This window comes from Tursiops truncatus, chromosome 18, assembly GCF_011762595.2.
Source record: "Tursiops truncatus isolate mTurTru1 chromosome 18, mTurTru1.mat.Y, whole genome shotgun sequence".
In the NCBI taxonomy this organism is placed as follows: Eukaryota; Metazoa; Chordata; class Mammalia; order Artiodactyla; family Delphinidae; genus Tursiops; species Tursiops truncatus.
The window spans coordinates 14,359,620-14,379,688 of record NC_047051.1 but is presented as its reverse complement, the minus strand read 5'-3'; the positions used below and the strand labels follow the sequence as shown (position 1 = coordinate 14,379,688).

At 37.2% G+C, this 20,069-nt stretch overlaps 1 protein-coding gene across 24 annotated transcripts in view; it reads right to left on the bottom strand.

Annotated features, from left to right (window-relative positions):
• COG6 (component of oligomeric golgi complex 6) overlaps positions 1-20,043 on the bottom strand; it is a 288,003-nt gene extending 267,960 nt beyond the window's left edge. For 18 of the 24 annotated variants that reach the window (XR_012327602.1, XR_012327603.1, XR_012327601.1 and 15 more), the window contains exons 1-8: positions 19,784-20,041; positions 17,746-17,889; positions 13,689-13,760; positions 12,337-12,395; positions 6,476-6,587; positions 6,027-6,109; positions 5,579-5,649; positions 2,310-2,403 (exon numbers count right to left, since the gene is read on the bottom strand). Coding sequence is in view for 6 of the 24 variants with exons in the window: in XM_073795101.1 (XP_073651202.1) it covers positions 2,310-2,403; positions 5,579-5,649; positions 6,027-6,109; positions 6,476-6,587; positions 12,337-12,395; positions 13,689-13,760; positions 17,746-17,889; positions 19,784-19,936 (788 nt within the window). In the remaining 18 variants the exon portion in view is untranslated. Of the gene's footprint in view, positions 1-2,309; positions 2,404-5,578; positions 5,650-6,026; positions 6,110-6,475; positions 6,588-12,336; positions 12,396-13,688; positions 13,761-17,745; positions 17,890-19,783 lie in introns of all 24 variants that reach the window. The other 6 variants (XR_012327617.1, XM_073795103.1, XM_073795104.1 and 3 more) reach the window with 4 other exon arrangements.
• Positions 20,044-20,069: the final 26 nt, after the last annotated feature.

Sequence of the window (20,069 nt, the reverse complement as noted above, 5' to 3'; positions counted from 1 at the left end):
TCAATAATGCATTAGCATTCGGTTATATAATACCTAAGAAAAACTGAGTATGGCAACTTTCCCCAAAGACTTCAATAACTGACATTTTCTTGTACGTGATACTTACACACGTGAGACACAATAATGAACAGTGAAGCCTTCACACATCACTTAAATCAAGTTCATATAGTGCCATCTGGTGGTTAACATGATACACTATTAAGTTTTCCCTAAATTTAAAGAAACCACCACTTTTGGAAACAGGTGATTACTTAAGATGAAAGGACCATTTTCTCTTTCTTAGCATTCATGTTATGGTACTTAACTGTCACTAAAATCCTCCCTCTTCCCCATTCAACCCGCAAATGCTTCTTACAACCTTCCATACTGCACTACTGCCCCCATCCCGTGTGTCCTTTGGAGATAAATCTTTGCCTATTTTAGTTCTATTCTTTGTCTTTCAAGCATTTTGCCTTACTGTCGCACAGGCCTTAAATACACTTCTCTTTAGCTGAAAACTTTCCAGTTTATCTCCTTTCAAAATAGAAATAATAGCTAATATTTTGTGATGAGCAAAGCATTATGGTAAACACCTTATGGGAACATTCTAATTTAATCTTCCCAACAACCTGGCAAGACAGGCACTATTTTTATCCTCATTTTACAGCTCAAGGAAACTGAAGCTTATAAAGGTGCATGGGTTCATCAAAAACTCTAACTCAGAGCCCACCTTTCAAACCATTATGCAATATTGGTCCTTTCCAAGTGTTGATCGAGAATCAAAATTTAGAAAAAATATGTTTATATAGTAGAAGTCAGCTGACCTTCTCAGATGCCCAAAACAGACAAAGGCATTTTTTAAAAAAGATTAACCTTGTGAACAATTATGAATCTGTGGTCAATGTTACACATTATTAAACAAACACCAAATGTTTTAAGTACCAAAAGACTCTCAGAATCAAACACCAATAGCTTACAGTGAAAAAGCTGGGAAAGAAATTTCGAAGTCGATAAGATCTGCTGCGCTGGTGGTCAAGAGTGAAAACATCAGCTTATCACAGGCACCGGCACAACACGCAGGGCTATTATGATCCAGCTCTTGCTACTAACCCAACCGCCAGGGCAAGCTGTCGCAGTTTCCTAAAGGTACATATTCCTCCTCAATCCACACCTTTGCACCAGCTTTTCCCTCAACCTGGGATCTTCTCTCCTCCCTTTTCGTCCTGGGAAATGCTTATCACCTTAAGAAGTCATTTCATACCTACTTCCTGAGGGGAATTTCCTCTAATATTCACCCCCTTCCTCACCACAGACTACTTGAGACTTGAGCACTTGAGACTTGAGCACTTGAGACTTGACTTTTAGAAAAGCAATTAATGTATCCATTAAAGTGGATTTGTCTATTTGTTCAATAAAACAAAGCAATTTGAAGGCAATGTTTTATTGATGTTAAGTCTGCTGCACTTAGAACTGTGCTTAACACATAGTGAGTACTCAGTAAGTAGCACTGGGATGTTATTATTTTATGTAGCTGTCCAGCATTTGTGTTCTGGAACCTTATTACAGGACAAGCAATGTTCCAGTCAGAAAACAGAGTAAGAAGGAAATCCTCTAAAAATACGTAAGCATATGAAAGGCATGGCTCAGGGCAGGACTGATGCCTATGCAGGAGTCCCCTGGCTTTCTGTTTCCTGAATTTTAACTCCCCACTTGGTCTTCCTATTTCCATACTATTCCAGGCATTAAAAGTAAAAAAGGTATTTACTTCTATTTTATATGAAAAGTAAAAGAAAAAATACAGAATAATAAAAAATTTATAAGTTAATAGTGCATAAAGTTCTTATCCAAAGCATTATCACATAGCGCTTGGCTGACATAACTTACAGGATCAAATACCTGAACTCTTTCTTTCTTAAGTCCTACTGATGGAATTCTAATTTTAAATTTTCTTTTTTCATCTCTGGGCAATTATTATTTGTCAGTCTATTCGACCTTCTCTCCAGGGCAGGGTTGATACAGGAGTTTTAGTTATATACAATTCCTAGGTCGTTAACGAGATGACAGATTGGGGAAAAGCCCTTAGCCTGTACACAAATAAGAGGTAGTCTAGATACACGGACGCCTTGGTTTTCATCTCCATGTTGCATTCTACAGCAAGTAATAATATGCAAATAAGCTGATGCCCCAATGGTACCGAGATGAGATAAAAACATCACTGTAAATTATTATATTGCTCACACTATTGTATGTGAATTTGATAATACTGAAAGTCAATGTAAATTATCGAGGAAAAAGTAAGTTTTTTTTTTAATTAGGAAAAAGTCACTCACTTATATAAGACAGGTCTATCCTGCAGGGCTTCCATTGCCTGAGTCAGTACTGGAGATATGTCACATGATTCTTGTGTCAATGCTCTGCATTCACCTGGAAAATCATTATAACACTTATTGTGTTATTTAATCATTATAACATTATAACACTTGTTAAAGTACAATTAATAAGTACCTTATTATGTCTGTTGTACAGCCAGAGTCTAAATACTGTATTAAAAAAATGCTTGGGGGGCTTCCCTGGTGGCGCAGTGGTTGAGAGTCCGCCTGCTGATTCAGGGGACACGGGTTCGTGCCCTGGTCCGGGAAGATCCCACATGCCACAGAGCGGCTGGGCCCGTGAGCCATGGCCGCTGAGCCTGTGCATCCGGAGCCTGTACTCCGCAACGGGAGAGGCCACCACAATGAGAGGCCCACGTACCGCAAAAAAAAAAAAAAAAAAAAGCTTGGAAAAGCCTAGAGAACATGCCAATCAAAAACCAGTTCATGCTGTCAAACTAAAAATGTAAGGTTAAATACCTACATAACTTCAAATGACCACATCTGCTATCTGGTAGACCATATATATATATATACACACATATACATATGTATTTTTTTTTTTGGGGGGGGGTGTTGGGCTTTTGTTGCTGCGCGCGGGCTTTCTCTAGTTGCAGCGAGCGGGGACTACTCTTTGTTGCGGTGCGCGGGCTTCTCATTGCGGTGGCTTCTCTTGTTGCGGAGCACGGGCTCTAGGCGCGCGGGCCTCAGCAGTTGCAGCACGCGGGCTCAGTGGTTGTGGCGCACGGGCTCAGTAATTGTGCCTTCCGGGCTCTTGAGCACTGGCTCAGTAGTTGTGGCTCACGGGCTTAGTTGCTCCACGGCATGTGGGATCTTCCCGGACCAGGGCTCAGACCCGTGTCCCCTGCATTGGCAGGCAGATTCTTAACCACTGCGCCACCAGGGAAGTCCCCGCATATTTTATTATAATAAAAAACTACAGTTCTGAAGAAACCAGTCAATGAACAAACATGCACTAAATAACTGCTATACACATGGCAATGTCAAGGAGGGAAGGGAGTACTAAACATATATTACCAGTTCCTTACCTTGGGAGCAATCTTCAAGGAGTTTGCTAAAATGTTTATATGGGTAACTAATATATAGTATTAAGATTATAATTTCAAAATTGTTTAGATTTTAAACTGTTTAAAAAATCTGTACACCAATATGTCCTTTATTTTACTATCCTATCTATAAAATACTTATTAAATGTCTTCTCTGCTCAAAAAACTCAGAGCATGTTCAGAAGTTCCCAACCTTTGGGAGTATGAGGACTTCACGCTAGCAGTATATTTTTCTGGCACACACTGACTGAGAAAAACATACACGAGTATGGGACTGGAGCTATCTTACGGTGACTCCAGTGTCCTTAGGAGTCAGAATGTCAGTTTGGAACTTCCATGTTAGACGTCATGGGAGCACAAAGAAATATGAGGCAATGTCCTTGCCTTTATGAAAACAGAAATCTAACTGGAGAGCTAAGACATACATATATGAAAAGTTAAGTTATGTTAGAGTAGTAAATTATTGAATACCAAATAAATATATTCAGTAGTTAGTGTTCAGAGATGGGAAAAGCCACTATGATTTAATGTAGTTGTGGAGAGTTCCAGGAAGATGTAGAACCTAAGCCTGACTTTGAAGACTGAGGTAGGATTTGGATATAAAGAAGGGAAAGCCAGACCATACTCCAAATAGGAGTAAACAGTGCAAACAAGAGAAGTAGAAAAAGAAACAAGTTTTGGGGCTTCCCTGGTAGCGCAGTGGATAAGAATCTGCCCGCCAATGCAGGGGACGCAGGTTCGATCCCTGGTCCGGGAAAAGCCCACATGCCATGGGGCAACTGAGCCCGTGCACCACAATACTAAGCCTACGCTCTAGAGCCCGCGAGCCACAACTACTGAAGCCCGCGCACCTAGAGCCCGTGCTCCGCAACAAGAGAAACCACCGCAATGAGAAGCCCGTGCACTGCAATGAAGAGTAGCTCCTGCTCGCCACAACTAGGGAAAGCCCGCGTGCAGCAACGAAGACTCAACACAGCCATACATACGTACATAAATAAACATTAAAAAAAAAAAAGAAAGAAATTTTGGAGATAAAGAGTAAATCATCTGAAACACATAAGGTTTTTCACAGTCAAGTACAAGTATACTGGTTAACTGGATTTAATCCCAACTCCTTCCAACAGTCAGCTGGTAACATCTATTAAAATATCCTGTGCACATGTTCCATTCTTGAAGTCTTAACTACTTTGTTTTTAACAGGCAATTCTATGAACAGACTACTGAAACATTTTAAAGCAAATCTAAAGCAAATAAACCATTTGTGATAGGCAAAATAATGGTCCTCCAAAGATCCCTAATCCCTGAAACCTGTGAATATGCCATCTTACGTGGCAAAAGGGACTTTGCAGATGGAATTAAGGTGACAGACCTTAAAATAGGGACATCTTCCCAGATAACCCAAGTGGGTCCAAGATAATCATATAGGTCTTAAAAGTAAAAAAGGCTAGCAGAAGAGTTAGAGATATGAGATGGAAGAAGAGGCAGAAGAGATTCAAAGTGAGAAAGTGACTCCATCTACCCATTACTGGCTTCGAAGATGGAGGAAGGGGCCACAAGCCAAAGAATGCAGACAGCCTCTAGAAGCTGGGAAAGACCCTCAGTGACAGCCAGCAAGGCAACTCAGAGCTCAGTCCTCAGACTCAAAGAACTAGTTATGCCAACAAACTGAATGAGCAAGGAAACAGACTACTCCTTAGAGCCTCCAGAAATGAATGCAGCCCTGCCCACATTTTAATTTTAGCATGGTGATTTCTGACTACAGAACTATAAAATAATAAATTTGTGTTATTTTAAGCCATTAAGATTGTGTTAAATTTGTTACAGCAGTAATAGAAAAACTCACCATTTATTATAGTTGTAGTAACTACTATATGTAAATAACATGTCATGTAAATAACAAGAGATGTCTAATCAACTTTAAGATAATCTGGGGCAGAAATACTGACTTTATTTTTTTATTCCCATCCTTAATCATAGACAGTGCTTAAATGATAGATGTTTATGAGACACATACAAAGACAATATGTTCAAATATAAAGTTTTTCTTTTTAAAAATAGTTTTTGATTACTAAGATCAAAATGATATCAAATAAAGACTAAGTGAAATAACAAATTCAAACACTAATATTCATGAATCTAGACTGCATAAAAGAAATCACCTACTTTGAGCCCACCGGTAAAGTCTTTCATAAGATGTTTCTTGAAGCAAGGCCATCTGTTCCATAATTTCTAAACTAAAAACATTAAAGGTTTATTATAATTTATTAAAAAGTTTTAGCCAATAGCTATTGAATACATCTAAGAACCTAATCACTTTATTTAATTACAGAGTGATTTGGTTATAGCCTATTAACTTTTTATCATCTTGTGGAATTTTTCAGTAAATGTTTATAATTAAATGTCGCCAAGTTTAACACCATCACTTAGATACCCAACTGCTGTTTTACTCTAAACGTATCAGGGTATAACTTTCTCCTTATCCAAAGATACATAAAGATTAAACTTCTATTTCACAAAATGTCATAATGTCATATACTTGAAGAACCTAGAAAATCGTTAAATTTTGGAAATATAAAAGGTAACACAATCATGAACTGAAAAGACTACTCACCCTGCTGTTTGTTGGTTTGTACGCAAGAGAACTTTGACATCATTATGAATCTGTTTTACTCTTCCCAATGCCTTGAAAAAATCCTTTAAAATTAAAGCATATTCTTTTTAACTATAGATCTAGAATACAGAATTTACAAAAGAAGCAATTAACAAGATTGAAAATGGTTGCCAAAGGACTTAGAGATGGGAAGGCGTGGGATAGGTGATGTAGGTTTTCTTTATAAGCCATGTTGTACTCTTTGACTTCTAAAAACAACCAAAAAATAGTATATGTATTGCTTTGAAAAATAAGGTAATTTAAAATATGCACCTTAATTGCTAAATTTAAAAACATTTTTAAATCAAAAAAAATTTTAGGTGGTAAAATAAAGCCTTAAAAAAAGAGTGATTTCTCTATAACATCTGTAACTGCTATGCTTTAAGTGATTTTAACAGAAAGCAAAATACCTCAGTGATAGGTCCTTCTCTTGTACCTCGGAGAAGACTCATTTCGTCAGAAGTCAGCTGGAACTTGGATAAGAAGGCATCTGCAACTTGCGCTCTTATTTCTAATGTTTGACTGTAATATTTTAAAAAAGGCAACAAAAAATCAAGCACACTATGCATCTGCATAGCTTTAAAACAAGTTACATCTGACATAACTTTTAAAACAAAGGTGTGGAAGAGTCTCAGTATCTTCAAAAGCCTTATTTCTGCCTCAAATATTAGAAGCCCATCAGGCACGCAGGTGATAAAACTGGCTGATATTGTTCAGTAGAAGCCACAGTAAAATGATTAATCATTAAGCAGAAGAAGAAATACGTTCATGAATGGTCCGGGTATTACAATCCTTAGCCACTTAGGTGTACTTGCACAGTTTGCCTCTTGAAAACAAAGTTATCTTACAGAAGAGAAATATGCCAGTTAATTTCTTCTCAGTCACTAAAAAAACCCTAAGCCTTTGAAGCTTGCACATGAAGTACACAACCACCAAAAATCAGGTCCATTATTTTTTTATTTTAGGTTAGAAACAGTAGTCAAGAATTCATTTAGTAATCCCTCATTAAATCAAAAAAATCACTCTTCCACTCTCCCTTCCCCACTTTTTCTGCATACGATAATAAAAAAAAAAAGTCTTTTCAATTATACTATCCGAATGCAACCTATCTAGACTAGCTGACAATTAGCAAAAGGCACACTCTATAGTCTGCAGGGACCTGGAGGACTGAGCAGGGCCCCATCTAAGGGCAAGTCAGGAATACAAACTACAAGAGCAGAAATTCAACATCCCTGCCTTCTAGATCTTAGATGTGAAGATATATAAATAAAATTATAAGTGTTTCACTAGTAGTATTCACAGGGCAGTGATATTCTACAATCTAACAATATTCAAATGAAACTGAACAAAGATAAACATTAACCCTATCTGAACAGACAGTACAACGCATGCCATCTTTGCACTCGAGTTGTGAGGTTTTAAATTCAGTCAAATGCCCTGCTGAATGACATAGAAGGTTAGAAAGGAAAGGTCCTCCAGGTGGCAGTAATGTTCTGTTTTTCTCAAATAATGTAAATCACCTAATTAAATTTATACAGATTTAAATAGCCTATGTCCTTAATCATCATATTAATACTGATACTGATATCTAAAAGTTACCTAAACAGGTTTTGTTTTATATTTTTAGATAAAGCTCAAATTGTTATCATACAGGATTTAAAGCAATTTTAACACTTCATAAAATTCCTTGAGACTATACAAATTAACCATTTCAATGAAAACGTTTTGAGAGTTTCTTTTGGATCTTTATAGTCAATTTATCATGCACAACGGAAAACTCATCGCTTTATTGGTTCATTTTGTTTTAACTAAATCTAGTACAGTTGACCCTTGAACAACATGGGGGTCAGGGACGCCGACCCCAGCTCCCAACCCCCTGCCCTGTGCAATGGAAAATCTGCACCAGCCAGATTCAACTTTACAGCCAGCCCTCTGCACCAGAGGATTCAACCCACCATGGACTGTGTAGGACTGCAGTACGTATTAACTGAAAAAAAACCCCACATACAAGTGGACCTGTGCAGTTCAAACCCGTATTGCTCAAGGATCAACTGTAAATTCAAGATATTATTTAAATCACATTACTCTTTAGTTTTACCATATACAGTCTTCCCAGGTAAAATTTCACAACCGTTCTTGACGAAGTTGAGGAGTATTTGTACAATCAAGTAGCATGAACAGGGATCTCCAAGGTGTAAAGGCCCTGAGCTAGGGTCTGAGGTGACAAATGGTACACATGAGGCAGACCCTGCCCTACTGTACAATACAAATGAAATACGGTAACTTTTGGAGGGCTTTTAGTATCTAAATTAAAAGTATATGAAATTAATGCTAAAATAAAACATAAATGGTTATTGTAAATTAAAACTTCTAAGAGTATTTGATGTGTATTCATGTAATCACTGTATATGATGTAAGTTATATAAAACATAAGTGAATATGGCAAATGCATACTGTGGAATAATATGCAGCAAATAAAAAATGAGGTCGAGCTATATGTATTCACACAAAATTATCTATAAGGCACTTATAGGTACAAAAAACAAGTCACACAAAAATACGTACAGCAACCCCCATGTACTTTTAGAAAGAAACTTTACACGTACACAGGAATTTTCAGGACATGTATTCACATACTGCCTGAGTATATAAAATAAACAGATTATTTCATTTTTATAATGATTCTTTTAAACCATCCCAGAACATGATTTATGAATCTTGTGGTATTTTTTTCCCCTGAAAATATACCCCTGTCATATTTTAACTCTAACTTCTAAACTCATCTCCACCAAATAATTTCAAAATAATTGAAAAAAGCTAGCAAAAAAAAAGGGGTGGGTGGGGAGGCATAAGATATAGATCAAAACAAAAAAAAGCAAAGAAATACACATGGCAAAACAAAATGAAAACAAGGTTGATCTACCAATATTCGGTTAAATGTAAATTAAAATAGTGTGATACCATTTTTCATCTATAAAATTGCTGTTTTTAATGACAACATCTAGTGTCTACAGGGTTTAATAAAATAGACATTCTCATATATTGCTGATGAAGCTGGAAATTGGCATAACCTTTCCGGAGAGAAATTTAGGCAATATATATGAAGATACTTTTTAAAATTTCTACCATTTGATTCTTTAATTACAATTAAATTCTAGGAATTTATCCTAAGAAAATAATCTGAAATGCACAAAATGATTTAAAAACACTTACCAAACCATTATGTTTAATAATGGAAACAATATCTGATAATTTAAAAATGCTTGTTCATTCACAAGAAAAAATACAATGCCACATTAAAAAACATGTTTTTTAAAAATAAGAGATATAGGAAAATGAACATGAAATTTTATGTGAGTGAAGTAAAATGTAACTATGCACACATACTAACTCTGGGAGAAGATACACCGAACTGTTAACAGTGGCTATGTCTGGGTGGTGAAACTATACCTGATTGTAATTTTCTTCTTTAAGTCTTACATACATAAAGGAGAAGAAAGAAGAAAGATGTGATGCTCCCCTGCCTTCTCCTAACTTTTTACCAGGCAATGAAAGAATATGTATCACATATGCTCTATATTTTTACATGTATATTTGTGCAAAATAAATCCTTTTTATACTTTTATGTGTTACCAACTTCAAAACCTAAATTAAAATAGTTTATAACAAATAATTAAAATTACAAAACCATTAAAAAATAAAATAGTAAGAGAGAAAGAGGGACTTCCCTGGTGGCGCAGTGGTTAAGAATCCACCTGCCAATGCAGGGGACACGGGTTCAAGCCCTGGTCCGGGAAGATACCACATGCCGCGGAGCAACTAAGCCCATGCGCCACAACTACTGAGCCTGTGCTCTAGAGCCCGCAAGCCACATTACTGAAGCCCACATGCCCTGGGCCACACGCTGCAAGTACTGAAGCCCACATGCTCTAGGACCCGTGTGCCGCAACTACTGAGCTCACGTGCTGCAACTACTGAAGCCTGTGTGCCTACAGCCTGTGCTCCACAACAAGAGAAGCCACCGCAATGAGAAGCCCGTGCACTGCAACTAAGAGGAGCTCCTGCTTGCCCCAACTAGAGAAAGCCTGCGCCCAGGAACGAAGACCCAACGCAGCCAAAAATAAATAAAATTAAAAAATAAAAAAAAGAAAGAGAAAGAATGAGAACTTAAATAACATAGTTGAGGAAAGCTATCGCAATTAAGTGAAGAACAGCCTAAACTTCCAGCCACCAAAGCCAATGTAGAAACAAGATGTGCTACACAACTTTGTCTAATAAGGGGGGAGAAATATGGAGGGTAACGCTTCTTGAGGTATGTCAGACAGTGTGTTCAGCAGACTATACCCTGTGACATAGTTTATTATTCCTTTTTTCAGATGTGATAACTGAGACTGAGGGAGGTTAAGAAATAACTCGTTAAAGATTAAAAATCTAATGACCTCTTACCCAAGATTTGTATTAGAATTCAGGTTTTCAAGGTCTGTGTTCTTTCCACTAACATACTACACCTCAAAAATAAACAAACATAAGCCAGAGGCTATGTTTTTCTGAGTCCAGACAGAAATTTGGCTGGTAGGCCTTTCCATGAGACAAAAAAATACATAATAGTGATTTCGGTGGTATTCAAAAATATGGAGGTATGTTCATCTGGACATAGCCTTTCCTAATCATCAATGAAACCCATCTTCTGACTGTCAATTAAACAGTAAGGGCAAATGTTAAACTGCAGTTCTGTGGAGACAATTCTACACCAAACTTTACCTATAGAGCATCAGCTGTCAAAATGACCTCCTTCTAACTCAGTTGGAAAAAATATTCGTATCATTTATAAATTTGTCTGAATAAGAATATCATGTTATCCAAATAAGCCCATAGAATTTCTATTTCTAAAGCCAAATGCTTGTCTAAGTTTCTCGTTAAAAAGGAAAAGGTAATTTTTTAAAATGGAAAAACAACTCTGCCAGCACCCAGGAATCTGTTATGATTTCTGCTATGTAATTTTCTTAAAATACATTCACACAAATGTTCATTTGGCACATCAAATCCATAGCTCTTGGGATACTGGAATGTCATAAATGTTTGCTTCCCAGAAACATGCCAGGCCGAAACACTTTTTTCATAGGCTTACTAAAATAATAAACATAAACAACCTTGCTTAAATAGTTTTGACAACATATGAACAGAAGGACAATATTCTAATATTGCCTCCTGCAGACATTAACCAGTCCCATACATGTTACGAGCTCCAATAAAATGCTTATTTTTCATTTTTTATTTTATGTTCCTTTCCTGACACTGGAATAGCTATATTTCATATTCATTCACTCAAAATTATTTATTGAATCTACAATGTGTTACGCATTGGAGACACAAAAAGAGACTAAGAAACTGTCATCGTTCTCAAGGAGCTCACAGTTCAGTAGGAAAGAGAGTCAATCAAACCAATCATTAGTTACGAGACTGTACTACACACTACAGTAAAGATGGCAAGAGAAAGATTTAACTCAGACCAGAAACTCAGACCACAAACTTTGTATACAGGATTGGTGATCTGTTACTCTTAGTTTTATTTTTTAGTCACAATTTTCAGTTGAATCCATATATGTTTTTATAGTCAGCCAACAATAACGTAACAGAAAAATTTATGTGTGGGTCTCTAACTGCAAATTTCTTTTCTAGGAAACTTTTCTTTCAAAAGATTAGTTTTGATACTAAAAACATTCTCATTCGATGCTCAAGGTGCATGCTTCGTTCTGAGTACAGAAATCCAGCACCTGCCTTTCCTTAGAGTTGGCTGCTCTGTAGAGCCAACCACCTCTTCACATCAGCTGAGGCTGCAACTTTTCTCATTGTGGTCCATGCACCAATGGGAGAGACCTGTGTGGTGATGGAACGGTTCTGTAACTTGACTGTAGCAAGATGCATAATCAGAAGTAAAAAATAAAAGACAATTGTGAGAAAAAGATAATAAAATTACTAAAAATTTGAAAAATCCACATTTTAAAAAGCAGTCATTTTTTAATTCTATGGCAAACAAACAATGCATCATCACTTCCAAAGAGGGATAATCTCTCAATCATCCCAATTATCAATGTTCCTAAACTATTGTTTTATGTTTATTTTACTCTTGGATAACAGCTTAGAACCTCATACTTTGTATCATTTTTGAGTCACGTTTTTGATTATTGTTTTAACTTTGAAGTTATCTATAATTTTCTTTCCCAGTTATCTCCAAATTAATGAAGAGTTGATTATGTAAAGAAAAACTTACCTTTCAGCTTGAAGCTTAGTGGTTTTTATTATTAAATCTTGAGTCTGTTCCTTTGCTGCCTAAAATTATAAACATACCTATTATCAGTACATTTCAACTTTTTTCAACTTCAGAAAACTAATACTGCCACTTACTGGAGTTCAGACTATAGGAAACGAGATCACACTCCAGAACTCAAAAGTTTAAAAAAGGCCCAAGTACCTGAAATAGATGTTTCAAGGCTCATACACTACGTTTAATAAGACGAACTCACTCAGAATTCTCAATACACACAGAATGCTAAGGCTTACAAGAAAGAAAAAGGTATCACAACGATGTTTATTAAGGAATTTAATAGTTCCTGATGCTTCTTAGTGGAACAGAAGCACTGCCAGAGCCAGGTAAGGATGAAGAAGAGGACTTCGGCTATAGACATGCTGAGTTGAGGTACCAGGAAACCTCCGAATGAAGCTGTAAGTTAAGTCACTGATACGCTGCTGTGGAACTCAACAGAAATACCCAAGATGGAGATAAAAATTTGAGAGTTGGGATATACAAAAAAGAAAACCCTCATATAGGATTTTGGAGAACATTAAAGATAGCCCCATCTAAAGGACAGAGGGCTGTTCCTGGCCAAGTCATACTAAACAATCCTCTCTCTCCCAAACCAGAGCTGAAAGGATCAGGAGTGAAAACTTGATGAAAAGGTATTTCAAGGATTAGGAAAATATTTATAAAGTGAATTGAAACAAATCACAAGTGTAACCAGTGAGATTCTCTCTCAAAGACCAGAACTGGGGAACACTACAAAACTAAGGCAGTTACTAACGAGAAGAGAAACAAGTCAGTGGTTGTGAGGCAGGTAGAAACACAGGGCATTAAATGAGTCAGAAGTATGTAGGTCAATGTTAACTCTACAGCCAAACTAGAGGTTTGGAACTGCTTTAATAGACAGACCTAAACTTACATACATTTTCCTGAGATATTTTTAGGCTGAACATAAATCATAATTAAGCTGGGTCTTTACTGGGCATAGCATTAGTTTGAAATCATTCCTAAGGCTTTCCACTAAGGAATTTATTTCTGCTGCATTTGTTGAACATTATGGGATTGAAAAGTTTATCAAAATTCCACAGTTATCTCTATACTGGCAAGATCAAAATATAAAGGCTTCTGGAGTTAACTGTGCAATATTAGTAAACCATCACCAAAGAGGCACAAAGACATTTATAGTTAAAAAAATAAGCATAATATTTATATTCAAACATCCTACAGGGCATGATGTATCAGATATCCACACATGTTGTAGACCTATCTAGCAATTTCTGAAAGCTTATCAGGAACTAGGCTAAAATCCAGACATTATACAGTACCTGTAGGCGACATGTCATATCTTGACAACAGCTGTTCATTGCCTGAACATCTTCATGTATGCTTTCAAGTTCCTGAAAAGGAAAAAAGTAACATCAAGCAGTATATATAAAGAAATTTCTCCTCTTAGCCAAATCCTTATTTTTGTCCCTTTCTTGCCAAAGCATGACAAAAGATCCCATATTTAAGACTGAAAACGATTAAAAATAATATCTAGTGTAAGAAAAGATGTAAAAAAAGAAAACCTAGTATATTCTTTTTAGAGGGTCTGACAATAGGAAAATGGCAAATGCTTTAAGAATATGAATACCCGTTTATTCAGAAATTCTCACACTAAGAATTTATCCTAAGAAATTAATCAGATAAGTGTGCAATATATGTAAGAGATGATCAACACAGAGTTGCCTAAAACAAATGGAAAATGTGAAATGTTTCCAACCATACAATGGAAACCCGTGCATACATTAACAACGATAATATCTGTGTGTGTGTGTGTGTGTGTGTGTGTGTGTGTGTGTGTATGTAAATTAGCATGGAAAGATGTCTATATAAAGCTAAAAAAAGGCTTATAAAGCAATACATATATATGTGTGCAGAAGAACACAGGGAAGACTCTATGAAGGGCTATACAATAAAATACTGACGGGTTATTTCTGTGTAGTAGAATCAAGTAATATCGCTAGCTCCTTCTATTTCTGAATTTATTATCTTTTCTATAATGAATTATTTATAACTTTTAATTAATAAAAAACAAGAAAATTTGAAAACCCAATAAACTAACAATAGTGCCTCCTCCTATATGGTTGAAAGTAATCACATATTAGATCATGCCAAAAATCTGGTAAGTCTCCCAGTAACATTCTTTCCCTATATACTCCCACCTCCAGCCCCCTCCACATATGCAAGAATTTAGCTGGTCACTAAGGTCTATCATTTATAGCCCTTATTATGTACATCTTATCCATTTCTTTTTTTTACAACCCAAACAACTACTACTTGAGTTCAGTTCAATTGCTTTCTCCTGTATGGACTGATAAAAAACGGTCTTCCAACAGGCCTCCCAGGCTCCAAACTCTTTACTAAATCATTCTCTACAATCTTTACTGAACCAATCTCTTAATATGAAAAAATGATATTACAGAATTCTATTTAACTTCATACTGCACTATTATCTTCTTTTTCCCAATTCAATTCAGTGTAACACAACAGAAAGATATGCAAGGAAAGAAAGTTTCAGTGGTAGACAGGGTCTTATTATGGTCTCTTTCAACACAAGGCCCAAACCTTCAAATAAAAACATGACAGTTTTATGAAGGGATGGGCCAATCATAGGGCAAGAGATAAGAAAGCAACCAAGCAGGACTACGAACAGAATGTAAGGATGAACCAGAGTTAGGAAATCACTTACAAGAATATGAGCATACATCCTAGTTCCAGAATTAAATTTTTTCCTTTCTCTATATAAAGTACTTTGAATTATAAAAATCATAGCACCAGACATTTTCAAATGTTACTCTCTGTATCTTACCATTAATAGGATGTAAATCAAATTATTTAAGTGCTAAACTGCTTTAAACAATAAAAGAATGATTTCAAAATAGCAATTAATGTCAGCAATAGCAAATAGGTACTAATAGGCAAATTAATCTATTTCCTTAAATCTCACTGTATAAGACTAGCACTATGACATTATCAGCCAACAAGGTCAAGAATAACTACTCCTAATATTTACTTTAGCTACTATAGTACACTGAATGAATCTGATTTGTAAAATAATAGAAATTACATCTCTTAATATATGACTTAAATGCAGAGATTTGCTAAATTGTAATTCAAGAACCTTTACATTGCTTGTATGTAAAGTCTTCATTTGAACTCAAACTGCCTTTTATTCCCGATTAAATAAAATTACAGATTGTTAAATACAACTGCAGTATGATACCTTTAAAGAAATCTTTTATTATGGAAAAATTTCAAAATTATCTAAAAGTTGAGATAATGTGAATGCCTATGTACACAACACACGGCTTTAACAATTAGCAACTCATGACCACTCTTGTGTAATCTATCTCTGTACCCACTTTCTAACTCTCTTCCCATCCACTTTCTCCCTCCCTAAGCTGAATTATTTTGAATTCTAGATAGCATATCATTTCATCCATAAACATATCGGTATGCACGTCTAAGAGAACTCAAAAAAAAATGCCATTTACCCATCTAAACATTCAACAATAATCCCTTAATATGAAATTTCTATTCAGTGTTCAAATTTTCCCAGTTGTTTCCGTTTTTTTAATAATTTGTTCAAGTCAGGAACCAAATGAGATTCACAAACATCAACTGGTTGATATTTCCTTTATTTCTTTAAATAAATTGTGTTTCCCTTACAATTTATTTGTTGAAGAAACCAGTTCATTTGCCTGCACAGTTCCCAGCACACCAGACTTGCTGACTGCTTCTTCATACTGTTAACATACTCCTCTGTCCCCAGTATTTCCTATAAACTTGCAATTAGATCTAGAAGCTTGATTATATTCTGGTCCAATTTTCTTGCAAGAATTCTTCACAGGTGATGTTGTATACCTTTGTTAGGAGTCACATATATGACCGTTTCTTTTTGTGAGATAAGCAGTTACTGATGATCAGTGGTTTCAACTTGGGCAAATTTGTCCCCCAAGGAGGCATCTGGCAATGTTTGGAAACATTTTTGGCTGGAACAACTTGAGGAAAGGTGGTGCTCCTGGTATATAGTGGACAGAGGCCAGGGATGCTGCCAAACATCCTACAAAGCAGAAGACAACCCTCAACAACTATCTGGCCCCAAATGTCAATAGTGCCAAGACTCAGAAACCCTGAGCTAGATCCTTTAAACAGTGGTTACAAACTCTTCTATCATTTCTTCATTTAGTAAGTGGAATATTACTATAAAGGGAAGCCTTGCCTCAACAATTGTATATAGTTGGTACCAAAGACAGGATAAATGCTTGACTCTTTCCTTTTATTTAGTTGTTTTCAAAACGATAAGTTGGTTCCCTCATATCCACCTAAGATAAGCAGTGAGGGTTCTGTTGGTTTTTAGTATCATTATGAACTCATGGATTTAAATACGCTTGCTGTGTTTCAGTCCACTGCAGTCATTCCTACTGATGCTCAAATCATCCTATATTTGGCCAGTGGAAACCTCTTAAGTTATAGCTCCAGAGTCCTTTTGACACTTCCCAGTAGTCTTATACAGCCTCCTCACTTGGTACCTCCTTCCAGAGGGAAATGGTGTTTAGAGAGTACAGTTTAGATGTGCTCATCACTACTATCGCTCCCTATTTTTATGAACACTACCAAACTTCCCTTTTAATCTTCCAGATTATTAGCCTTCAGCCAATGAAATCCTACTACACTGTTAAAAATAATCTGTCTCACTAGAACCATGTATGACACTTTCATACAACTCACACAGAACTATTAACTATGTAATATCACTCAGTAATATTAACATAATTAACGAATTAATATGTATTATATAATACATAAATAAAATATAACATAATAAATAAAATTCATTTTCACCCTATGGTGAGTAGACTGCTCACTCAAGTGTAATGAAACATTATTTATTAACTGAAGTCATTGATCTTAATTAATCTGAAAATTTCATAATTTAGGATGCAGTAAAGTAACTCAATCCTAATTCATCTCCAGCGGAGAAGTGGTTATCTAAGGGAGGTTTATTCAGTGAGGGACTATTTCTACTGGAAAACCACTCAGAGAAGTGCTATTTTTTGTTTGTTTGTTTGTCTGTTTGTTTCAAAAGCGAAGATTCCTAAAAGAACATCCTGGAACATATGTTACAACTTTCCAAAAAGCAGCACTAGTGGAGGTTAGAGATTTAGAAATCACGCTAATCCAGAGAAAGACCTAGAAGCTGCTGGAGTAAGTAGCTAAATTTCTATTTGAGCACGGTACATGAGTTGCAAACATATCAACTCTATCCATAGAGAAGCTCAGCACAGAGCCAGGCATATAGTAAGCTCTCAATAAATGGTAAGTGAAAAGTTTACATACTTCCTTCACTTCCTTGAAAATGCTTACAAACTCTTCATTGATGGCTAAACTTCTGCGTTCAATATCTCCACGTAAATTTCTTCGAGTGCGCAAACTATTTTCAACAAAAAAGGTTGAGAGTGCCTTGAGAGCTTCCAACATCTCCTACATAATTGATAATAAAAGAACATTATTGGGACCGATTTTCAAATGTTTTTCTAATCTCAAGCAAAAATTTAATGAAATCATTTCCAAATAATTTGTTTCCATTACACAATCCAAAATATATTGGATGACCTTCACATTACTGAACAGTAAACCTATTTCTGAGACACAATAAGGACATACTTACTTGTGTATTGTGACATATATACGTTATTCAATGCAGAATTGTTTGGAACTGCAAAGATTAGAAAAAACCGTAATGTCCATCTAAAAAGGATTGGTTTAAAGACATTATGATATAGCCATTGAAAAAAAGTGGAAATTCTTGGGACTTCCCTGGCAGCGCAGTGGTTAAGAATCTGCCTGCCAATGCAGGGGACATGGGTTTGAACCCTGGTCCGGGAAGATCCCACATGCCGCGGAGCAATTGAGTCTGTGCGCCACAACTACTAATAAGTCTGTACTCTAGAGCCCGCGAGCCACAACTACTGAGCCCGTGCGCCACAACTACTGAAGCCCGCACGCCTAGAGCACGTGCTCCGCAATAAGAGAAGCCACCGCAATGAGAAGCCCGCGCACAACAGTAGCCCCCCGTCGCCGAAACTAGAGAAAGCCAGCACGCAGCAACGAAGACCCAATGCAGCCAAAAATAAATAAATTTTTAAAAAATGAATTAACATTTAACAAGAAATAACTGCTGCGGCACTGTGCTAAGCATTTCACCTGGATTCTCTCATTGAACCTGCACAACAACCCTGAGGAGGTTACTGGCAGTATTCCCAATTTAGAAACTTAACATAAGCTCACAGAAGTTAAGGGACTTATTGAAACCATAATGCACCAATTTGGTGGTTATATCTAATAAGTGGTGGTCCCAGAGCCAATCTTTCTTACTCATTATAGTATAACGCTATTTTTTACACACCAATTCTTATTGACAGCTTACTGTCAGTTACCTAAAAATTTATCTATAAAAATAAAATTTATAGATAAAAATTCTGTATCTATAGATTAAAAATTCTATTTTTATCTATAAAAATGTATCTGTAAAACTCTCACTTAAACATAGTCTAAAATATGTATAAAAAATAAAAATTTATCTATGAAACTTATCTAAAAATTTTAGATAGAAACTTATCTATAAAACTCTCACTTATACACATTCTTTTTTCTTTATGCCACCATGGCATGACCAATATACCTAGCGACTCAGTGATACAAAATAATCTGCTACCACGGAAGATGGAAAGTCCAATCTAAGTTTCAGGAGGTACTTGGGAGAGGATAAACTATCCTGTAAAGAAATACAAGATAGTTTACAAGATAAACTATCTTGTAAAGAAATACAGCATGAGCCCATACATCATAGACAGTGCTTAGCTCACAACAAAAACTAGTAGCCATGAGCAGGTGGTAGCCCTTTCACGCTGCAAATTATTTTAATTGTTTTCACCTGTCAATGGAAAGGCTCAAGGATGCTTAGCCCTGATCTCCTGTTCCCCCTAAGCTCACCATTCGCGCTGTCTTATTTTGTAGTTTGCTCTTTTGCATTTTTCTTCTCCTGCCTGGGGCTCTCCTCTCCCCTCCCTGCTCAGACCCCCGACACCTGCGGGGGCAGGGGACTTCACCGTTTGCCTTCCCTATCCAGAGTCTTCGAAGAACAGTTTTAATTAAATATGGGGCAACACCCAGGAAACCTCTTTGCTCTTCCAGGGGCTCCTCGGCCTCCCCTTTCTCACCTGCCCCACCCGGCAGCGCAGCGGGTCCCGCGGGCCTGGGGTCCCCTCCGCGGCGGGGACAGGGACGAGCCCGAGGGCGCCGGACAGACACCGCCCCCAGCCCGGGTCCGACCCGCGGACGACGCAGCACCCTCGACCCCGCCAGTCCCGCTCACCTTGTCGTTGTCCAGCCGTGTGTCCAGGATCTTACGCAGTTTCCGCGATAGCGGGTTGTTAGTCTGCGCCGAGGGCCCGCCGGCCCCATTGTTGAGGCCGTTGGCAGCCCCGGTGGCGGGCACTGCTACTACTTCCCCGCTGCCCTCGGCCATAGCGCCGCACGTCCCGCCCCCCAACTCGGCCCCAGCTACCTTAGCCCAGAGCACTGACGCGCCGGCAGCCCCGTAGCGCGCCGGCAGCCCCGTAGCGCGCAGGCGCGCATCTGCCGCGCATGCGCCCTCGGAA